The 22,806-nt window shown below is 40.0% G+C and overlaps 1 protein-coding gene across 1 annotated transcript in view; it reads right to left on the bottom strand.

Annotated features, from left to right (window-relative positions):
- SNTB1 (syntrophin beta 1) overlaps positions 1–22,806 on the bottom strand; it is a 279,233-nt gene that overhangs the window by 147,267 nt on the left and 109,160 nt on the right. Inside the window, exon 2 of the mRNA XM_050801632.1 lies at positions 11,853–12,069. Within this exon, the coding sequence (XP_050657589.1) occupies positions 11,853–12,069 (217 nt within the window). The remainder of the gene's footprint in view (positions 1–11,852; positions 12,070–22,806) is intronic.

The raw sequence follows: 22,806 nt of genomic DNA, 5'->3' as shown, positions 1-22,806 counted from the left end.
AATCAGGTTCAACATACTAGCAATGTCAAAGTTCCTGTTACAGTATTGTTGAGGATCAAAGGGAGTATCTGCCAACAGATACACACCTTATATGTCCACACAGGTCTTGTTTTAAGTGTAACTGCAGTGCTATATCCCAAACTCATTCTCCACCAAGGAAATCCAAATTTCACATGTGTCAAAAGAAGAAAGAGCAGGGGTCTCTTTGTGATGCCCCCCTTTCTACTCTAGAATCTCCAGGCTAGGTTATGCCTGCTTGAATAGAGGATGCCTACATGATAGCACTGGAGTTATTTTCAGAGGCATCATTATCTCTGCTTGAAAATCCTTGGGCAGCTTTTTGCAAGCAAAATAGAGTTCAATTAATGTATCAAGAGCAAAGGATCAAGCCCTATATATCAACATTAGCAAAAATCCTTCAGCACCCAGATGGTCAAGTTTAACCTCTCAAAGTGCACATAGGAAACTAAAATTTTCCTGGAATGGTGCTGATAGGTACAGATATGGGCTAAAATTAACTCATAAGGAGCCGTGTATTGGTGAAGTCATAGAACCATGTTTGGTGAGCCCTCTCCTCAACTGTCTCTCAAGGTAAACCAGAGGTACTTAAATTCCTTTTTTAACTAGCTTACTATTGCCAGTGAAACCTCATTAATTCATTCACATTGATTAAAAATGTATGGTAATTAGAATGAATACTGAAGTTTATCTAGGAAGAAAACAAATTTTCTTAAAACTAACAAGGCTATAAAAATATTTTTAAGCTTATTAAAATGAATCTTTTGTGTACTCTGTTATATACCAAGATGCAAATTATGCAAGGCTTCTCATTGGGAAAAACAGTGGTTTGGCTATTCATGTTGATCTTCTGCCTCTTATAAGATCCAGTAAAAAGACAGTAAAGGAGGTCTAAACTCACAAGAGAATAAGACAGGCACAACATGTTTGGAGGGCAGACAGCAATGGAGCCAGGTTACTGACTCTGCAGAGTGGAAGAAGAATATAAAATCCTATAACCTAAAGGGCCACAAAGAGAGAATTCCAGCCAGATGTGAGTCCCTTGGCTCTGCACAACCTGCATGGGCTCAGAACCTCCAGAGACAGGGTGGGGGTTGATATAGCCCTGAAAAGAGGCCCTAAATGAAGTCTGTATGCTGAGTGTTGGGATTCTTAGAACAGTGGAAAGTGGGTATTCTCTCACTATCTACCGCCAATCCACACTCAAAAAGACAGAATGATTCTCCCATAAGTGACTGAACAGACCCAGGTAAAGCTTCTAAACACTGATATTTGCAGAATTGGGAGGGATCTCTTGGTAAGGTTTGGTTCACCAAGCAATAATTCCATGTGAATTCTCACCAGTTGACATCCCCCTCCCAACTCCCCACATAGGTTCCAACACATTTTTCTCAGTGCAAGAAATGAACAGATAGCAATGGATCACCAGACATTTAAGAAAACCTCCAGTAAAGAAGACAAAGATAAAAACAAACAAACAAACAAACAAACAGAAAACAGTAAATGGAGGAACAAAGAATACAAAGAAAAGTAAAAAAAAGAGACTATTATCCAAGAATTAACAGAAAATATGACATCCAAAAAAGAACAAAATTCTATTAAAAAAATTCAGAAAACAAAAAGAGCCAAAATATGACAGGTGAAAGGTAAAAAAATATATTCATGAGAAGGATTAAAAAATAAAGTAAAAAAAATGTGATGTAAGCAATAGAGAAAAAAAAAACAACCTTACAACATCAATCTAGAAGTTCCAACATCCTTCTAACAAGACATGTGAAGACAGATAACAAAAAGAGGAAGACATCATAAAATTAATAAATTCCCATTGCTTTAAAAAAATCTTTTAGATCTATTTGGGTTTTAAATTATCTGCCTTTATCATTTTGATAACATTTAAAATTTCACTTAAAATAACTTAAAAAAGGGAGTGTATGATCTATTTTGTTAGGTCTGTTATGAGTGCCACCAGGCAGTACTTCTTCACTTAGTCTCATTCACGATGTATGCTTAAAAATAATACAACCATTTAGCACTTGTTTCCTATTTCAAATTTCTGACTAATTTAATCCAACCTCTCTGAACTTTCTCCTTCCCAACCACCATTAAAACGACTGCTGAAATGTTACTATGTATTCTACTCCCTAAATTTCTCAAATGCAGAGGGTCCACACTGTTGAATCTAAGGCTAACATCACCTCTCCTTGTATGTATACCCTTTCTACAGTAACAAAGTATTTCACATGGGTCCTCTAAGTGAGAAGCAAATACTGACATGTATGTAGGTGGGTGGGTAGGTCGGTAGGTAGATAGATAGATGATAGATAGATAGATAGATAGATAGATAGATAGATAGATAGATAGATAAATAGGTAGGTATATAGATAGCTGAAAAAGCATGACCAAAATGATGGCTCTGGTGGTAGAGGGCAGTCCATAATTTCAAATGAAGGAGGTAAATTATCCAAAAAATAATACTCATAGTTTTTTTTTTAATTTTAAATTGAATGGTAAATGTTTAACTTCTTATGTTAAATTACACTTGAAAAAATAGAATATTGACTTTTGTTCCTGATATACATAGCCAATTACAAGCAATTCCACTGCCATGTTTCAGGAGGTTTCCAGTTCCAGCAAAATAATGATCTACATAAATTCAGGAATGCTTCTGCTACTGACACCTGGGTTTTCTAGATAAAGTATAGTAAGAAAAGTGTGCTTGTTTGTGTAATGCTGATCTTACAAGAAAGAAAAGGAAACTCCCAGGTGTCAACAAAAGGGGGTGGGGGTGGCATTAAAAATCAGAATGGTGAGTATTTAAGCTAATAATAAAGCATCCCTGGGAAAGTGGGTAGGGGTGGGGTTGAGACAGGTAGCATGTAGTGGGTCAGGTAGTGGTAGGTGGGCTGAGGACTTGGAATTTGACAAATAAAAGATAGTTAAGGCATTGAGAACCCATGAGTTGGGAAAATGGAACTGAGGTCTCTATAAAAAGCCAGAAATCTCAAAAGGCTTAAAAATGTCTGTGAAAGAATGTCTTACAAAATAATCTCTGCATGACAGCTTGACCTTCCAGTTCTCTCTCCTGGACTCTGAGTACAGAGAAAAAAAAAATCCCCTTTTCTTGCACCCAGCAAGGAGGATAGTTTGACTGAAGGCTACATTTACCCCATAGTTATCCTGCCAGGAATTAGAGGATGCCAACATTAAGTCATCTATCATAAAAATCAAACATGATTATATTATTGGCCACATTTTATAGATAATGTCTTAGTCTGTTAGGTAATGTCTTAGTCTGCTATAACAAAATACTTCTGACTGTGAAACTTATAAATAACATAAATTCATTGGTCACAGTTCTGGGGACTGGAAAGTCTAAGATCAAGGCACTAGCAGATTGGTGTCTGGTTAGAGCCTCATAGTGCCTATTATGTGTCCTTATGTAGCAGGAGGGGCAAATAGGCACCCTTAGGCCTCAAATCCTGTTCATGAGGGTGAAGACCTTATGGCCTAATCATCTTCCACAGCCCCCATCTCTTAATACTGTCACACTGGAGATGAGTTGTCAACATATGAATTTTGGGGAGACACAAACATTCAGACCATAACATTCTGCCCCTAGCACACCCAAATTCATGTCTTTCTCACATGCAAAATACATTCATTCCATCACAATAGCCCCCAAAATTCTTAACTCATTCCAGCATCAACTCAAAAGTCTAAAATCTGAAGTCTCTCTAAATGTTGTCTAAATCACATATAAGTGAGACTCAAAGATATGCCTCATCTTGAAGCAAATTTCCCTCCAGATGGAGGCCTGTGAAATCAGACAAATTATGTATTTCAAAATGCAATGGTGGAACAGGCATGGAATAGGAGAGAAAGGGAAAAATAGGAAGAAAGAAAGGAATAACAGGTCTTGACCAAATCTATACCCAACAGGGCAAAAATTGAATTTTTTTTTTTTTTTTGAGACTGAGTCTCATTCTGTTCCCCAGGCTAGAGTGCAATGGCATGATCTCGGCTCACTGCAACCTCTGCCTCCCAGGTTCAAGCAATTCTCCTGCCTCAGCCTCCTGAGTAGCTGGAGTACAGGCATCTGCCACCACACCCGGCTAATTTTTTGTATTTTTAGTAGAGACGGAGTTTCACCGTGTTGGCCAGGCTGGTCTTGAACTCCTGACCTCAGGTACTCCATCCGCCTTGGCACCCCAAAGTGCTGGGATTATAGGCATGAGCCACCGTGCCCGGCAAAAATGGAATCTTAATTCTCCAGAATAATTTTCCTTGACTCAAAGTCCCGCCTTCCAGACACACTGGGATGGGGGTTGGGCCCCCCAGGCTCCAGGTAGCCCTGCTCTACCTGGATGGCTTTGATGGGCACAGTCAATGTGGCAGCTCTCATGGGCTGAAGTTGCATGCCTGCAACTCTCCCAGGCATGAGTTCCACACTGATGGCTCTACTGGTGGAAGGTCTGGTCCCTGAGGTGGCTCTGCCCTTATGGCTCTGCTAGGCACTGCCTTAATGGGGGCTCTCTGTGATGATACCAGCCCCACAGGTCTAGTGGGCACTGCCCTAGTGGGGATTCTCTTTGGTGGTCCCACATCTGTTCTCTTTCTGGGACCCAAGGCTCCACATGGCATCCTTTGAAATCTAGGTGGAGATAGCCATGTCCTCACTGCTTGTGCACCCTGTGTATTGGTGTAGTGGCACCTTGCAGATACTGCCAAGTTTTACTACCTGTGCCTTCCAGAGGGTAGCCTAAGCCATGCCTGGGGCCACTTGAGCCACAACTGGGGCAGCCAAGGATCAATGTAACACAAGGCACAGAGCAGAGTCATTAAATTGTTCTGTTCCCAAGGCCCTGGCAGTCTTAAATCTCCAAATGCCTTCAGGGTCAATCTTCCATTGTCTTGATGAATAAATAGCATCTGGATTCCACCTACTCATCCTAATCTCTTTATCAAAGGTTCATTTGGCTACACTCTTTGTGTTCTCTCCAGGACACATTTTTCTCATTATTTACAACAGGGTCAGGCTGGGAATTTTCCAGATCTTTAAGTGTTGCATCACTTTTGATTATAAATTCCATTTTTAATCATTTATTTCTTCTTGCCTTTTATTATAAGCAGTCAGGAGAAGCCATGCCATGCCCTCAGCACTTTGCTTAGATATTTCTTCTGTCAAATATTCTATTTTATTGTTCATAAGTTCCTCCCTCCACAAAACTCTAGGACATGAACACAATTTAGCAAAGTCCTTTGCCACTTTATAATGAGGATGGCCTTTCCTGCATTGTCCAATACCATGTTCCATATTTCCATCTGAGACCTAATCAGAATTGCCTTTACCACCGTATTTATACCAATATTCTGACCATGGCCACTTAGATAATTTCGAAGAAGACTGAGGCTTTCTTTACAGCTCTCCTCTTCTGAGACCTCACCAGAATTGTCCTTAAATCTCCTTTCACAGCATTATACCTCAAAATTCTTCCAGCCTCTATCCATTACCCAGTTCCAAGACCACTTCTACATTTTTAGGTCTTTGCTATAGCAACACCCTAATTCTGTACCAATTTCTTAATCTATTCAGGTTGCTATAAAAAATATCTTAGATTGGGTAGTTTACAAACAATAGAAATTTTTTTCTCACAATTCTGGAGACTGGACAGTCCAAGATTAAAGCACCAGCAGATTTGGTGTGTGGTGAAGGTGCGTTCCTCATAGTTGGTACCTACTATATGTCCCTGCATGGTCTAAGGGGAAAACAGGCTCCCTTTAGCCTCTTTTATAAAAGGGCACTCATTCCATTCATGAAGTATGAACCTCATGACCTAACTGCCTCCAAAGGTCTCATCTCTTAATATTATTACATTAAAGATTAGGTTTCAATGTATGAATTTAGGGGGTGGGGGGACACAAACATTAAGACTATAGCAAAGAAGGAGCCTGAAAATCAGAGAGATTGGATGATTTACTTAAAGGGAATAAGTAACGGACTTGGGATTTAAACCCATATTTTCTATAGTAACTGTAACCCTAGAGTTTTATTCACTGATACAAGCATACATTTAATCTGGACCTGTTTTTACATATGTAAAACATTACTTATTACAGCACCATATACATATACTTTATATATTTTTTTTCTGTTTCCAAAATGTAATGTCAATCATGAGTTCTGGCAATAGTTTCCATTATGAAGCCACCATGATGTGCCCAACAAAGAATGAAGAAACTACATTCAGAAAATACATACTTTGTGGGCCTCTTAAAAAGAGGAGCACTTTTCATAAACAAAGACAGAGGAGAAAAGACAGGAAAAAGTACCTCATAAATCTTCACTCTTCATGCACTAAAGGAGGAAATGTTTCAACAGTATTCAAAGTTTAATAAATACAGTTGAGAGTTCTATATAAGACATGAGGGGGCAATAATGTGCCCCCAAACACTGGGAAAAAGGGGAGAAAGGCTGAACTGGTAAAACGATTCCTCTCTTGGTAGCCACTAAAGACCATCTGTCTATGAATGTGCAACTAAAGTACTTCCAATCATCTAAAACGCAAAACAGGGTACTATGAGAACAACTTGAAGGAGCCTAGAATGAAAAGTGATTAAATTTGATAAGCAAAACCCAAATCCACTGTTTTGTGCTCACAGGAAGAAAGAACCATGTGAATTGAAGGGGATAAATTAGCCATGAAAGGACAGGGAAGGGCCACATGGGAAACCTCAAGCTATTTATGTACAGCCCAAAGGAGTAGGAGTCTTGGCAAAGCAGAAATTTACGTAAGGGTCACCTCGGCAAGGCTCTCCCTGTCCTGGAAGGGAGGGCTTTCAGCTTACTTGTCTAAAACATACTTCCTAAGGTCTATTAGCACACCTTCTATTGATTCCACACTCACCAAATCACTTTCATGACAATATAATTTCTTGTGTAGCTTATCTACTCAGAAAGAGTGCATTGCTCTGCTTTGAAAGTCCACATCGTTTGAGTTATTAATACTTAGGGTTCTGGCATTCTGCTCATATTCACATTTGTCTTTCAATACAGCCTGCTCACAATGAGAGGGCATATAGATCCTCCCATGTGGGCATTTCCATCTATTTGACAATGGTGTTGCTCATCATAAGCAAATTTTGTCTATTTGGTTAATGTGAGTCAACCCCTTAGAGATGGATCTGCTAACACTATGCCAACTAAATCAAGTTTCTGATCTTCTGTGGCTGAAACTCAAGCACTGGATTGTGGTGACATCACTAAGGGTACCTTGTAGCAACGTATCCAGGCATCTTACAGGACTTAATAGATCACACCCCTCTGAATCACAGTGCAGCCTAGCAGAGGTTTTCCATTTGAAACCAAGACAGCACCTTCTGTGAATGTTTCATTTGTGCACCATAAATAGAGATGTACGCTGTTTCCCAAGAAAGATGATGTCAATCTTTCCATAATTTAACCATGAAAATCTACAGTGGACTCTGTTACGCAGCAGTACAGAGAGTCATGACTTAAAGCCTCATAAACTCCCCGTTGTAGCACAGCTGCTCACAATCCAGTGACAGGCTTGGTTAATGGATTGTCCTGGTTTCTTTAAGCTTCCTATGTCTGTTAGAAGAGAACTATGCTTTTATTTATTCCCTTATTCCCAAAACTATTTAGTGGAAGATTTTTTCAAAAGACATTTTTAGAGAAGAATATGAAAAATGAGCAGATAAATATACTATTTATCATTTATGAACAAAAATAGTTTTGAATGCCAAAGTTTTAGATATCTGGGGTAATAAAATGAAAACATGGAGTGTCTCAGAGCTCAGAAAGCTTATGACTCAGGAACTGAGTAGGCATGTAAGAAAAAAATCACAAGTTATTATGAAGCATGCTATAATGAACAAATTGACACAGAAGGTATAGCGAGACACTGATATCCGAGAAGAATGTTTATCCTGAGGCTTAAAGGGCAAGTAGGAAGTTGTCAGGAAGGCAATTGTAGGAAGTACACAAATTATTTAGGGGATGCTGGAACAGAAAGGATGAGGTAGAGAGGAGCTGAACAGTTAGGGAATATCTAAAGCCTAAAGGGGTTTTAATGCAATACTGAGGAGTTTTGATGTGAGTGCAGGTGACAGCCATTGTGACGGAAGGGGTAAATTTCAGGTGTTTCAGATTCCCTTGGCTAGCTAGGTACAGAGTACATGGTGGGAAACGGGGAAAGAGCAAACTACCAACAAAACACCCTGTAAGAAACACCCAAATACTCTCAGGGCCTAAGGATGTGGGCCTGGTTCAGGGAAGTGGCTGTGAAGAGCTGAATATGAAAAACAAGAGATATTTAAGAGGTAGAATAATAAAAATATATTGTAATTACTGACAGCCACTAGCAGTCACATATTCTTGTGGATTCAATGCCTGCTGGGTGACCTTTTTCACAGAAAGAGCAGCAATCCTGCCTGCTGTTCTATGGCTGTTTGTATTTGAGAAATTGGACATTAGAGTTTTTAATCAGACTATAGGCACCTGTGTGTCACCAACCAAGAGGATTAGCCCCAAGATGCTGTGGCATTTGTCATCGGTTCGCAGGTTTTAGCTCCCAGGAGACCATTAACTCCTGGCCAAGGTGCTTACAGTTCAGGCGAGCTACTCTGCCAGGTGCCGAAGTTAGAGGCAATGTGTGCGATGATTCAGAAATTGGGCTTGGGGTCAGCTAGGTTTGGGTTTGAATCTGAGATCTACCGTTTGCTTCAACTCTCATTTCTCAGCTAAGTATCACCGTCTATAAAGTAGAGAGAAGAGTTCCCACTACCTAGGATGGTTATTTGAATTAAATGAGATTCTTGCTTAAATTCACATATAAGGGATAGAACTAAGATTCCACTGTGTGTCTAGTTGACTCCACACTCTACGCTCTCTCTTTATCCTTCTTTCTCTTCATATTTAATGGATGCATTATTTTCATTATTATTTATCTTTGAAGAAATGCAACAATGTCAGTTTATAGTTCCCTTTTGACCCAAGAGTTATTTTAGAGAGAGCTTTTAAAAACCCATGAACAAAGGGCTTTGTGTGGTTTGGTTTTGTTATTGATTTTCTAGTTTTATTCCACTGTCATCAGAGGCTATTGTTTGTATTATTTGTACCTAATGGAACTTATTGCATTTTCTTTGTGACCTGATCTGTGGTTAATTTTGTCAGTGTTCTTTGTGGACTTGAAAAATAAGTGTATTCTCTATTATCAAGGTAAAGAGTTTGCAATGTATTCAGATCTACCTTATTTATCATGTTGTTTGGGTCTTCTAAATAATTATAGTAAGTCATCCCTTACTTATGGTTCCACTTTCCATGGTTTCAGTTATCTGAGGTCAACTGCAGTCCAAAAATAAGTACAATAAAATATTTTGAGAGAGAGAGAGAGACCATATTCACATAACTTTTATTACAGTATATTGTTATAATTGTTCTATAGTATTAGTACTGTTGTTAATCTCTTACTGTGCCTACTTTATAAATTAAACTTTATCATAGGTATGTATGTATAGAAAAAAACAGTGTATAGAGGAGTCAGTACTATCCATGGTTTCAGGCATCTACTGTGGGTCCTGTTACATTCCTTCCATGAATAAGGGGGGATTACTGTATTTACCTGTGTCCTCTACTTGCCCTTACTTGGATGGAAAGTAGTATATGTTGAAATACCTAATATGGGTATGTTTCTATCTATTTCTTCTTGCATCTTCTGCAGTTTCCCTTCTAAAAGTTGTTGTTTTGTTATGTGGTATGTATTCATAACTACTGGATGTTGCTTGTGAACTCTGGCCTTCAACATAAATCAATCCTTCCTTGTGCTACTTTATGGACATTTTACCTTGGACATTTTTTAGCCTGCATTTTACCATATCTGTAGGCTGGGTATACCTATAGGCTGCCACTTTGCAGTCCGTGGTCTACATTAATTAGTATAATGTACATCATAGGCACTCAATACTACATCATGAGTTCATCACATCTGAAAACTTTGACATTAGATCCTTGGGAGATGGGACTTGTTTTATTGGGTGGGTAAAAGGCCAGGAAAAGGAGACTTAGAATAACCAGGACATCGACTGCAGGCCCAGGAACTCTGCAGAAATTGTGGGGAACAAAACAGAGAACAGGGTGTGGACCAGCGATGAGCTCTGTGTCCTTCCCAATCTGTCTGCTCTTACCCCTCTTGCCAATACTTGCTGGCTTTCTTGTACAACTGGCCAATCCCTGTACAGAAATAACTAATACAGGAGGAGTAGGGAGAGCAGGGTAGAAGGATCTCGCAGCTGGCCAGAGCCAGAAGGGCCTGGCAGCGTCTTTAGAGTGAGTAACTGAGATGAGAACAAAAAAGACATTGAGCTGGGGGCCAAGGAAGCAACTTTCTCCCTGCCCCTACTCCCGATTGCTTTTCCCCATCAGCAACTCTGAGCCTAGCCAAATACTTTCTATTCGGGTGGGTTGCAGCTGTCCCACACACATTCTAAATAAGGGCCAGTCGAGCGGTTCCTATTTTTAGCACTTTAATGTGGATGCAAAGGTCACCAAGATTCCCCATTTGCTGGCTCAATTCCTCACTCTCTTTATTTCTCTTATTTTCCTCCTAAAATGTACGTTTTCTCTTCTACTGAGCTAAAGTAAAACTTCTGGGGGATGAGGGACCCTGAATTTTACTTCCTCTTGGCTGCATTCCTTATAATTGCCATGGGTCGGGTGATATATCTAGCCTGTGGCATGCAAAGTCATGTACCGACTTTGGGAAACAGCATTCCAGACTTGGACCAAAGCCACTCCTTTTGCTCTCTTGAGCATAAAGAGATGCTTAAAGTAGAAAATAGCCTTAAAGCAACTCTCATCTAACCCTCCAAGTATACAGTTGACAGCACTGAGGCCTAGTAAGGTGAATTTGCTTATTTCTATCTAACATTAATAAGAAACATTACTGTAGCTTATATTCATGGAAAGTTTTCCTGTGCTGAGCACCTTACATGGTGCATTAATTCATTTTGTATTGCTCTAAAGGAATACCTGAGGCTGGGGAATTTAAGGAAAGAGGTTTATTTGGCTCATGGTTCTGCAGGTTATATACCAGCATCTGCTTCTGATGAGGGCTTCAGGGAGCTTCCATTCATGGTGGAAGGGGCAGGGGATGCCAACAAGTTACATGGGAAGAGAGGGAGCAAGAAAGAGAGGGGAGGTATGCCATGCTCTTTTAAATAACCAGCTCTCACTTGAACTAATAGAGCAAGAACTCACTACGTCGGGGCGGGCAGCAAGCCATTCATGAGAGATCTGCCCCCATGATCCAAACACCTGTCACTGGACCCCCATCTCCAACATTGGGGATCACATTTCAACATGAGATTTGGAGGGGACAAACATCCAAACTATATCACATGGCTTTCCTAATTTAATTCTCACAACCCAACAAAGCATCTCTTTCAATTATTCCCATCTGAGAGATGACAAAACTGAGGTTAAGTGGTTTAAGAAACTTGGCCTAAGTCATGTGGACTGGTAATGAGCCCTGAAGACATTTAGGATACTGATTCTAGTTCTTCAACTCTTTCCAGAACCAGTGCTCAGTGTATAGATTCTCTCTCCTCTGTCTCTGTCTCTCTCTCTCTCTCACACACACACACACACACGCGCGCACACACACACACACACACTATTCTCAGCATGGCCCTTTCATGCTTTCCTTTGGAAGCCATGATGTGTTTTCAGAACATGAGGGCAACCTGGTGAAAGCCCCCATTTAGCCTGAGAGGTCAAGGAGCTGCTCAATACAGCGGAGAGTTTTGACCCTGTTTACCTGTTCTCAGGGTCGGCCAAGGCCATACTCCGAGTGACGTAGCACATTTTGAGGGGGATGCTTTTCCGGTCTCTGTGGAAGGAGAAGGACTGCGATGATGGGGTTTCTGAGGTGCTGCCCCCTAATCGAGGAGATTCAGGCGGAGGCGTTTCCCACCCAATCTCGGATACTGGGGATCCTTTCTTCACATAGGGCGTGGCTTCTCGCATGTACTTCACTGCAAGCAAAAAGATAATAAGTGCTTTTAATACATCATGGCTGAACTTCTGGAAAGTCTGATTATGTTTCTGAAATAGACTTGAATTGGATAAGCTCTTAATACTGAACTTCTTAAATTCTCAACGAGATTCCGAATTTCTGTTCCACGCAAGGTAATTATCTTATTATTTAAATTATATAGCTCTGTGGATCTTAGAACTTGCTGTTATGACGTCCTACAGTTGAGAATTGTGTCCAGCTTTTTTCAACTGTGACAACTTTTACATTTTCTGATTTTAAGTTTTGCATTCTGGGAAAAAGGCTGAAAACATGTGCACAGAGTGAGAAAGTCCAACTTAGGCTAAATATACATTATTCAACATAGATGTAAGGAATATGGCGGCCACATTCATTACCCATGATGCCATTTTTCTGTTGAGAAACAATCATAGGGTTTTCAATTTAATAGTGTTAAGGAAACATACAAAGAAATACATATAAGAACATATTTTGTAGTGGAGAAAATGTGTAATAGCAAAAAAATTATTTGTAAGAGCTGAAAACTAGAAACAATGTAAATATCCATTAAACAGGGACAGATTAAATAAATTGTAAGACATCTATATCATCGTTTAAAAAATGAAATATATCTACATAGATAGATAGATAGATAGATAGATAGATAGATAGATAGATAGATAGATGTGTTGATGTGGAAAGACCTGTAAGATCTATTATTAGTGGGGATAAAAGGAGAAAGCAATACATATACTATAATATCTTTGTATATAAATTCATAAATATATGTGCTTATATGCCTACAATTATTTCTGGGTAGAAATATAAGAAATTGTTAACACTAGTTAGCTATGGGAAGTGGAAATAAAAGCCACAATTAAGAAATAGGTTTTTACTATTTATTTATTACTCTTTTATATCATTTTCATGTTTAACCATATGTGTGTATTACCTTTATAAAGCTTAAGAAAACAAAAATAACTTAAGAAAACAAAAATAGCTTACGAGCCAAGTGGAGCAGACTGAAGTTCTGCTCTTTGATATGTTTGCCTTGGTATTAAGGAGTATTTTTGCCTATTCTGAATTTGAGCATTTGGTCCTTAGACAGCTTTTGAGTTGACAGGGCAACGAGATTCTTGGAACATGCAATACAAACTTGCATATTCTTCTCTCTGTCACCCACATACTCTGGTTCTCTGCTGCTTGGGGAGCTTGGGCTAAGTCCCTCACAGGTGTTTGTTATTACAAATGGCAGTGAATTGGAATGACAGCGAACTAGGGGGCATTTCCTCCAGATCTTTGACGAATCGGTTCCACCAACTAGTGGCTTCCCTGTGCAAGACATGAACAGGATTATGGAGACTACAGAGATAAACAATACACTCCATACTCAGCATTACAAAATCATGGGTGACTAGAGTGGATGCTGTTGGTGTCCCATCTAGGACCCTTTTCCTATAGCCTAGTTGCTGTGTGTTGGGTGAGAACAACTCATAGCTGCTCCTCAATCTTGGGCCAACAGAAGTCGCTAAGCTTCAGAGGCTGCAAAGTCACTACCCAATCACCCAGACAGATGCTCTGCTTCTCAGAAACCCACCTAAGATAGGACATAAGACAAAGTACACAAACTATGGCACAAAGCAGAATGAGCTATGTTTTATAAAAGGAATAAAATGCCTTGGAAGAACCCATTAAAAAAAAGGATCTAGGAGCATGAAAGAGTTCAGGTTCACAAAAATTTAATCAGCAGTTCAAATATACACAGATGCATGTAATATGGACCTTTATTGAGGGACTTAATCATATCAAAAATAGATGTATTAATACAAGACAGACGAGCAGTCATTTAACACCAACATATACTGTCAAAGAAGAGTTCAGGGTTTTAATTGAATATAAGTGCAATTGGGAGAAAAGAGCTCCATGGTTGCTCCAAACCTGTTAGCACAGGTTGCAGTTACAGAAGGAGAAATATTATTCATGGACTGTGTATTTTAATAAATATTATTTATTTCTGGGCAAAATATTTAAAGAGGAACACAGACATACCCATGAGCAAATGCAGAAATTTAGGGGGACATATTTAAGCTGTCTGAGGCTGGAATAAATATACTTCTTTAGAAGATCCTGAACTTTTTCATCTGGGAAACCATTTTAGTAGAAGCTAGAACACTGCTTAGCTTTGTATATTGTAGAATTATACTAGTGGAAATATAGAAAATTCAAGTATCAGCTAAGATGAGTTGAAGATTTTCCTTTGATTGCATTATTATCCTTCTGAGTGGAGTAGGGATGAGTGTTGCAGAAGTGAGAATCCAGGAATGCTTCATGGAGAAGGTGGCATTTGAATTTGGCTTTAAAGAGTAGCTAGGACTTTAAAAAGTAGAGATAAGAATAATAATCCTTTCTTTAGGTAACATGCTCTGCTTTATAATTTTTATTTCAATTCCATAGAAAAGGTAAGTTGGGTCTCAATTTGGAAGAAGGATAGAGAAAGGACATTTGCAATATACTTAATGATGTGCCAAGTATTGAATCAGGTGCTTCACATATCTTCCCACTTTAAGTTACAAGTGACCATTTAAGGTCTCATTTTATATACAAGGAAACTAAGGTCTAGAAAAGGTATGGATAAGGTATCTTTTATTTACCGAGCGTCCATGTGTCCACGAGTTGTACAAGAAAAATATTGCTATCTCTTTCAGACCTGCTAGAAAGAAATGCCTTGTAGGGCTATTCTAATTCAAGTGAACACTAGCAGTTTGACATAGGTAATCTCTTATAGGTTAGTATTATTGTACACATCAGCACACTGATGCTCAGAATTTTAGCTTACGTAAAGTTACGTGGCTAGTAAGTGGTGTAGCTAGAATTTGATTTCCCAGAGATAATATTTTCTCATGAGATCTGGCCAAACCACCTAGATGAAGGCTGCAAATGACAAGCTAATAGGTTTGAGCTTTATTCTACAGGCAGTAGTGATAGTCGTGGTGATCTGTGAGTGAGAGAGTGGCAGAATCAAAGGTTAGTTTTAGAGAGAACTCCTGGAAGGTGAGATTGGGTGTACTTAAGAGAAAAGATTAGAAGTAGATCCACCATTTCCAGGGCCATAGGGGTTTTTGTCAGAGATAATCCAAGCAACACTCTAAATCTCCATATAAGGCAGAAGAATTCCAGAAATGTGTGGCTTTATCCATTCCTGGGAAGAAGCATGGGGAGTATAGCAAGTCTTAGCCTGGAAGCAAATATTTGCCAAGTAACCATTTCCTATGTGACACAGCACTAGGGGAATTTCCAAAGGAGAGAAGACATGGCACTGCCTTGAAGAAGGGATATCCCACTGGGAGTAATATTCTGCATATAGTAATCTTTTAACTGGCCAATTGAAAATAAAGACAAAGTATAAGGTAGGTGTGATAATTTAAAAATTTCCCTCATCCGGTCAAAACTTATCAGTCAATTTTCATGTGCTAAGAACTGTGCTGTCCATGAGGTATAATAAGAAATGGTCCATTATTAAAAGTTTAAGCCAGGAGGAAGGGAAGTAAGTAGATGATATGACTGCTTATGTTAAATCTTAAAAGTGATTGAAGGAAATCTCAAGCTCGACAAATCTCTAGAGGCCTTGAAGAATCAAATGCAAGTCCTTTCTGGAGGAAGGCAACGTCATCCTAAGCTTCAAAGAATCCCTATGAATCATTTTAAAAGGCAATGAGCAGGCATACAAATCAAAGAAAATGTTGCACACAAGGAAACAACGTACCACGTGCAAGAACCAGCACTGTCTCTTTTCTTTTCTTTTTTTTTTTTTTTTTGGATGGCGTCTCGCTCTGTCGCCATGGCTGGAGTGCAATGGCACCATCTTGGCTCACTGCAAGCTCCACCTCCCGGGTTCACGCCATTCTCCTGCCTCAGCCTCCCGAGTAGCTGGGACTACAGGTGCCCGCCACCACACCCGGCTAATTTTTTGTATTTTTTTTAGTAGAGACGGGGTTTCACCATGTTAGTCAGGATGGTCTTGATCTGCTGACCTCATGATCCACCTGCCTGGGTCTCCCAAAGTGCTGGGATTACAGGTGTGAGCCACCACGCTCGGCCTGACAGCAGTAAGTCTCACACATACTACAAAGCTATAGTATGTTTACAGAGACAAATGAAAGCTTGAGAGAATCTTCTAGAAATTCTTTAAAAGTGATTTAACATAGTGATAAAAAGAACCAAACAGAATGTTTAGTAATATTACCAGAATTGAAACTTCCACAGATAGACATGTCAGAAGAAAGAATTAGGGAACTGTAGATAAGAAATTTTATAGAATGTAGCACAAATATACAAAAAGATGGAAAATATGGGATACAGATGAACAGACGTGAAGGATAAAGTAAGAAAATCTAAATATGTTTAACTGGACCCTCAGAAAGGTAGGGTATAGCGAATATGGCAGAGCCAAATAATTTTCCTGATGCCAAGACACCAACCTATAAGTTCAAGAAACCTAATTTGGCTTTGCTAAACAACTCCTGTGAACTTCACCACCAAGAAAAATAGAAATAAGGTATCATTCTTCTTTATACTTTGGATAGGGTAATGGCTTAGGTTTTCCTGTGTTTCTTCTGAGAGCTTTAGATATCACCTCTGCTTTTCACTAGTATTGGGAGGAAATCTTAGCAAAATCCCTAAATGAGTCTTGAAATCTCCAGAAAACAAATTTTCAATTTCAAGGAATTAAATGAGGCTAAAAGACTATCATCACTATTCCTAAAGAAGATATACTGAGGTCCTGGTAGTTTTTTTCATATCTATCCTGAGGGAGAATAAGTAACATCCACACATCCATTCTTAAAATCCCTTTGTCCAGGAGTTCTGATTTTTGTTGATACGTATAGAAAATGGAGAAGTTTGTTACTGTGTATAATTTAAAAAAAAAGCAAAAGAAGATTGCCATTGGATTTCTCCAAGAACCCATAATTTCTGGTATAGAGGAAGTAATAAAATGGTGAAGATGGCCCTTCTTGCTGGAAGAGACTCCAAGTCTTTTTACAAGGGTTGGCTATCAATTGTGGACATAACTCTACTGCCAAGCACTCCTGTCTCCAATCACCAGTTGAGGTCTGAGACTAAGCAGCCCCAGGCAGGGAGTGAAAGAAGGGTAGCCATGCTTGGGTGTGGTAAAGCAGTGGCTCTAACTGAAATAGAGTGTGTGAAACCTTCATGGTTCTCTGTGTTAGTGTTCTAAAATTTCTATACCTGGCAATCAAAGTAGTTAGGATATCATCTAATTCAGGGAAGGGAAGGTGTTGCCTAAGAATAGATTTATCTACAATAGGCAGCCAACATCAGTGTGTTAAGTAATACAGGAGTTTGTTATTTATTTATCAAAAGTCTAGAGTGAAAGAAAAGGGCTGCTAGGGCAACTCTGCTCCCTGGAGTTGTCAGGGACGCAGGCTTCTGCTTCCTGACTGCTCTGTATCCCTGGTGTGCTGTCTAATGATCCAATATGGCTGCTGAGTTCCAGCCATCACAACCAAATTCCCATTAGTAGGAAGGACAAAGAAGTGAAAAACACACCATCCTTCTTGCTTTAAGGCCACTTTTCAGATATTGACACACTATTTCTGCTTACAACCTGATATGGTTTGAATATTTAGCCCCTCCAAATCTCATGTTGAAATGTAATCTCCAGTGTTAGAGATGGGCCTAGTGGGAGGTATTGGATCATGAGAATAGATCCCTTGTGAATGGCTTAGCACCATCCCCTTGGTAATGCGTGAGTTCTCACTCAGTTGGTTCACTTGAGATCTGGTTATTTAAAAGAGTCTGGGACCTCCCCATTTTCTCTCTCTTTGTCCCATTCTTGCCATATGATGTGCTGCTCTCCCTTTGCTTTCCACCACGAGTAAAAGCTTCCTGGGGCATCACCAGAAGCCAAGCAGATGGTGGCACCATGCTTCCTGTCTAGCCACAGAACCGTGAGCCAGTTCAACTTCTTTTCTTTATAAATTACCCAGACCCAGGTGAAACTAGGCCGCATAAAACTTAGAAACTAGGCCTCACAAAAAAAGAACTTAAAAAAAATTAACACCAGGTGGCTCTGGATAGGGTCCTACCCTGCCTCGATAGGGTCCCACCCTGATAGGGTCCCACCCTGCCAATTCCGGGAAACAACCTCATGGGGTCCCACCCTGCCAATTCCGGGGGTCCCACCCTGCCTCGAAGTTCCCGGAATCAACAACTCCAGGAAAAAAACCTCATAAGGTCCTGCTCTAACCAATTAGAACAAGACACCTTGCTCAGGCCATAGACAGACCCAATTACCACGCGCCTAAAGCTTTGTTTAAATTTCGCGCCCTAAGCTGTGTTTGAACTTGTGTTTGCCTATATAAACAGCCTGTAACAAGCAGTCGGGGTCCCAGGGCCAACTTAGAGCTTGGGACCCTAGCGCGCTAGTAATAAATAACTCTCTGCTGTGAATCTCGTGTCGGTGATCCTTCGCGGCGACCCCTGCCCAGGAGGGAATCGACAGTTTGGTTCCAACACAGGTATTCCTTTATAGCAATGCAAAATGGATTAACACACAACCCATTGGCCAAAACTTACTCACATGGCCACTTCTAGGTGGAAAATATTTTCTTTTTAATTCTTGACAGCTATTTGTCCACCCAGCTAAAAATGGTAGGGAGAGGTGGCTATTACTGTGGAAAATGAAGAGAATAAATATCTGGAGACAACTCAGCTTTTTCCAGAGGAAGGCATTCCTAATTCTCTCAGGACTTAGCATAAATAGATTTTATAACACATAAATACAAATAAATGTGTTAGAGCAATCAATTAAAAAATGATGACCATGTTCCATATACTTTGCTAAGTGTTTTTTGTGTGCTAACTCATTTGAACCTCGCAACAATATAGGCATTATAATCATCCCTCTTTCACCAAAGACACTACAATAGAGAGGGGTTAGGTCATTCGCCCAAAGTCACAGTGCTGGAAAACGGCAGAAACACGAGATGAATCCAGGCAGACTGGCCCTAGAGTCCTTAGGTTCAATCAGGAAGCGATACTGATTCTCACTCTGAAAAAAAAAAAAAAAAAATTGTGTGTGTGTGTGTGTGTGTGCACGTGTATTTAAGTCAATATTTTTATGTGCTGGGAGAAAACATCCAATTAAGGGGCTGTTGCCTGTAACATGAGAGAGTTTGATTTTGTAAGCTTGAACTATTAAACTATGGCATTTCAATAAATGCCTTTTAAGACACTATAATATGTATTCATAATAGAGGGTTTAACCTGGCAGAACTGAACCACTAGCGTCTGCATAATTACACCTCTATGTGCTTACCGGCAGTGATTTCAGGCAAAGAGCTGTTGAAACTGATTAGAAGCAGCCAGGCCCAGGTTCAGGGTGCCTAGTAATCAGAACTAATTAATAAACCATGCCCATTTTGGGCATCGTGATTTAAAAGCTGTGGTTTAGCAATTAAAATTCCAATCTTCAGTTGTAAGAAAAGGGGCGGAGAGAAGTAAGAAGTGGTCTTCAAACCAATAATCCACCAAGCCACTTTCAATATGTTTGTGTTTTTCGTTTGAAGGACAGGCAGTTGTGAAGATTTCAAAAGAGCATTCAGTAAAGCCCAAGTCTGCTACGGCTCCAAGTTGCCACAATTAAATCTTTGTTGGGTTGGCCAGATGACATTTGAAAGAAAAAGCAGCACACAGGCTACTAATGAGGAAATGCTTTAGGCAAATCCAATCAACTCTCCTACCAGACTAGTTTCTAAGGAGCCAGAAAGTCCATCTGATATATTCAAGTTTTCTTAAAAATAACAACAAACACAACAACAAAAAAAGAATTTCCAGATTATAGGAAGGGAAAAAAATTCATTGCTTTAGAGGATGTAAACACAAATGTGCAGTTTGAAAAATCTGATTAAGGAGAAAGGTTATTAGCTGGAGGTAAGAAACGTGGGTATTCAGACTTTTGGTGAAATGTTCAAGTTGGGGACAGGCTGGTGACAGTGGGACTTGCCAACAAAATGTAATATAAGATTTACCCTCAATGGCATTTTCCCAGGTCATCTTACAGAGGAAAGATGCAGAGAGAGATCATCAATATTTTCAAAAAGACCAAGAAATGATGAAAGAGGTAATATGTTTCTCAGAAGTTATAGCTAATGTCTCGAGAGGCTGAATGATGCAGAGGAAAGAGAATTGGCCCTGGGAGTCTGAGACCTGGATTACAGTTCCAGCTCCGCCACTAATTAGCTCTCCAGCCCTGGGCAAGTCACTTCCCTTGTCTGGATCTCATTTTCTTTGCCTGTCAAAGGAGGGAAATAAGGTCCCTACCCTTCAAGCATTCTCTGATTCCTTGGGAAGCTGCCTTTTCTGACAATATTAAAAAAAAAATGTGTCTTACTTCATCTTGCTATTTATGTCATCACCAAGAAATAGCCCTGTTCAAATGTGTGCCAAATTCTAGACAGAGGCCTTAAGCAGATGTGTCTTCTGACTTTTTAACCAAACCCTACAGGCACCTGACAAATAGGAATATAAGCCCACATTGAGATTATGTTCTCAAGTTACTTTTTCTTAGGTTTGGCAGCATTATCTAGAAGAATCATTATTTTCATTCAGTTACCAATATTTATTTTACTTCCATTCTGCCAGCTGAATCCTGGCATAAATACATCTTGAAGGGAAGAAGCACTTGAAGGATGACCAAAATGTTCTGAATAAGTCATAGGACATTCTTGGAGAAGGGACTGAGCTTTAAAATGTGGAGTCAAAAGTAAAATAAACTAGGTATGAATTTGTTAAGTAATCTTTGGCCTCCAAAGAAAAGATTATCTCAAAATTATCCTATTTTAGACGAATCCACTCATTCAATGTGACCTACCTTGATTCTTCAACAAAGCAAGATTATGCTAAAGTAAGGCAATGTACCCGCAGAAAGTATCCCATCTCATGAGTAATCCTACATCCATACAGAGCACAATGATTGGTTTAGTTATTAATTAATTCAACAAATGTTTAAAGAGCTCTTGCTGTAGGGAGGGCCCTGAGTATTGGAATAGTCACAGTGAATAAGACAGACTGGCTCCCCACCCTTAAGGTGCTTGCATTCCAGTACACATGTGCCTGTTGCAGCATAGGGTGGAGACATTAAACACTCAGACAATATAGGGCATTGCTCAGAAAGTGACATGCACTAGAAGACAGGAGCCTGTCCCCGTTTACACAGAGCCATTCACCACCTGGCACCTGCCTACTTCCTGACCTAATCTTAGCTGACTTGTTCTCCATGGTTCACACACAAGCCACAGAGAAGTACGGTTTAATTCTCTGAACATACCATGTTCTCTCCTGCCTCTGTTATTTCCACATGCAGTTTCCTCCATGTGGAAACCTTTCTGGAAAACTCCCTACATCCTTTAAACCTCATGCTGGGGTAAGACCTCCTTTTCAAAGTGCTCCTGACACCTCCAGGCATGCTTCCCTTAAACACCAGCTGTGCTTTGTAGCAGCTTCCACTGATACCAACAGCATCAGGACCATAAATATCGTGATGATGGCTTATTCCACACCAGGCACTGTGCTGATCAGCTTACCAATATTTTAAAAATCCTTATATTTATATGCAATTGTTTGCATAATAGGTCTCTCTAGTAAAACCATAAGGTCTTCAAAGTTAAGTGACTACTTTACAAACTCTAGACTCTGGAGCCAGACTATACAGTTCACATCCCAGCTCTGCCACCTGCCAGCTATGTAAGCTTGGGAAAATTTCCTTACCCTTTTGATAGCTTCATTTTTCCATGTGAAAAATGAGGATGCATAGCCGTTCTTACCTCAGAGAATTGTTATAAGGTTATGAGGATTAAATGAGTTAACACACACAAAGGGCTTAGAAGTGTGTTTTTAGCACATAGAAAGTACTCATTACTGTCAGACAAAATAAAAACTCGGGGACATGCAATTAGCACAAATGTCTGGCTACGAAACATGGAATTAGTGAGCAAATGAACAACAAATAGAATCTGCATAATATAATTTCTCAGATGTTTTTTTTTTTTGAGATGGAGTCTGGCTCTGTTGCCCAGGCTGGAGTGCAGTGGCACGATCTTGGCTCACTGCAACCTCCACCTCCTGGGTTCAAGCGATTCTCCTGCCTCAGTCTCCTGAGTAGCTGGGACTACAGATGCACAGCACCACGCCTGGCTAATTTTTGTATTTTTAGTAGAGACGAGGTTGCACCATGTTGGCCAGGCTGGTCTCGAACTCCTGACCTCAAGTGCTCCATCCGCCTTGGCCTCCCAAAGTGCTGGGATTACAAGCGTGAGCCACCGTGTGCGGCCAATTTCTTAGAGTTGTTCTCTAGGAGCAGTCTCATAACCAATCTTTGTTACAGATCAAGTAGCAGAGGCCAGAGAATATCAGTCACTTGCCTAAGGTTACAAGACCAAGGAGTCACAGATGAGGGTCAGGAACCCCGCATTCTATCCTGTAAAATGGAGGTAGGCAAGAGTTTTCTGTAAAAAGCCAGAGAGAAAATGCTGAGGGCTTTGTGGACCTTCGAGTCTCTGTCATAACTTCATTTTGCCACTGATGCACAAAGAGGTCACAGATTCTACACAAATACATCAGTGTGGCAGCAGTCCAACAACACTTCATTCACAAAACCAGGCAGAAGGCCAGGTTGGATCCATGGGCTGTAGTCTGCCAACTCCAGCTTTAGAACAAT

Source organism: Macaca thibetana, chromosome 8 (assembly GCF_024542745.1).
Source record: "Macaca thibetana thibetana isolate TM-01 chromosome 8, ASM2454274v1, whole genome shotgun sequence".
NCBI classification, from domain to species: domain Eukaryota; kingdom Metazoa; phylum Chordata; class Mammalia; order Primates; family Cercopithecidae; genus Macaca; species Macaca thibetana.
Note: the sequence above shows the minus strand (reverse complement) of the source record. Positions and strands in the feature narration are given on the sequence as shown.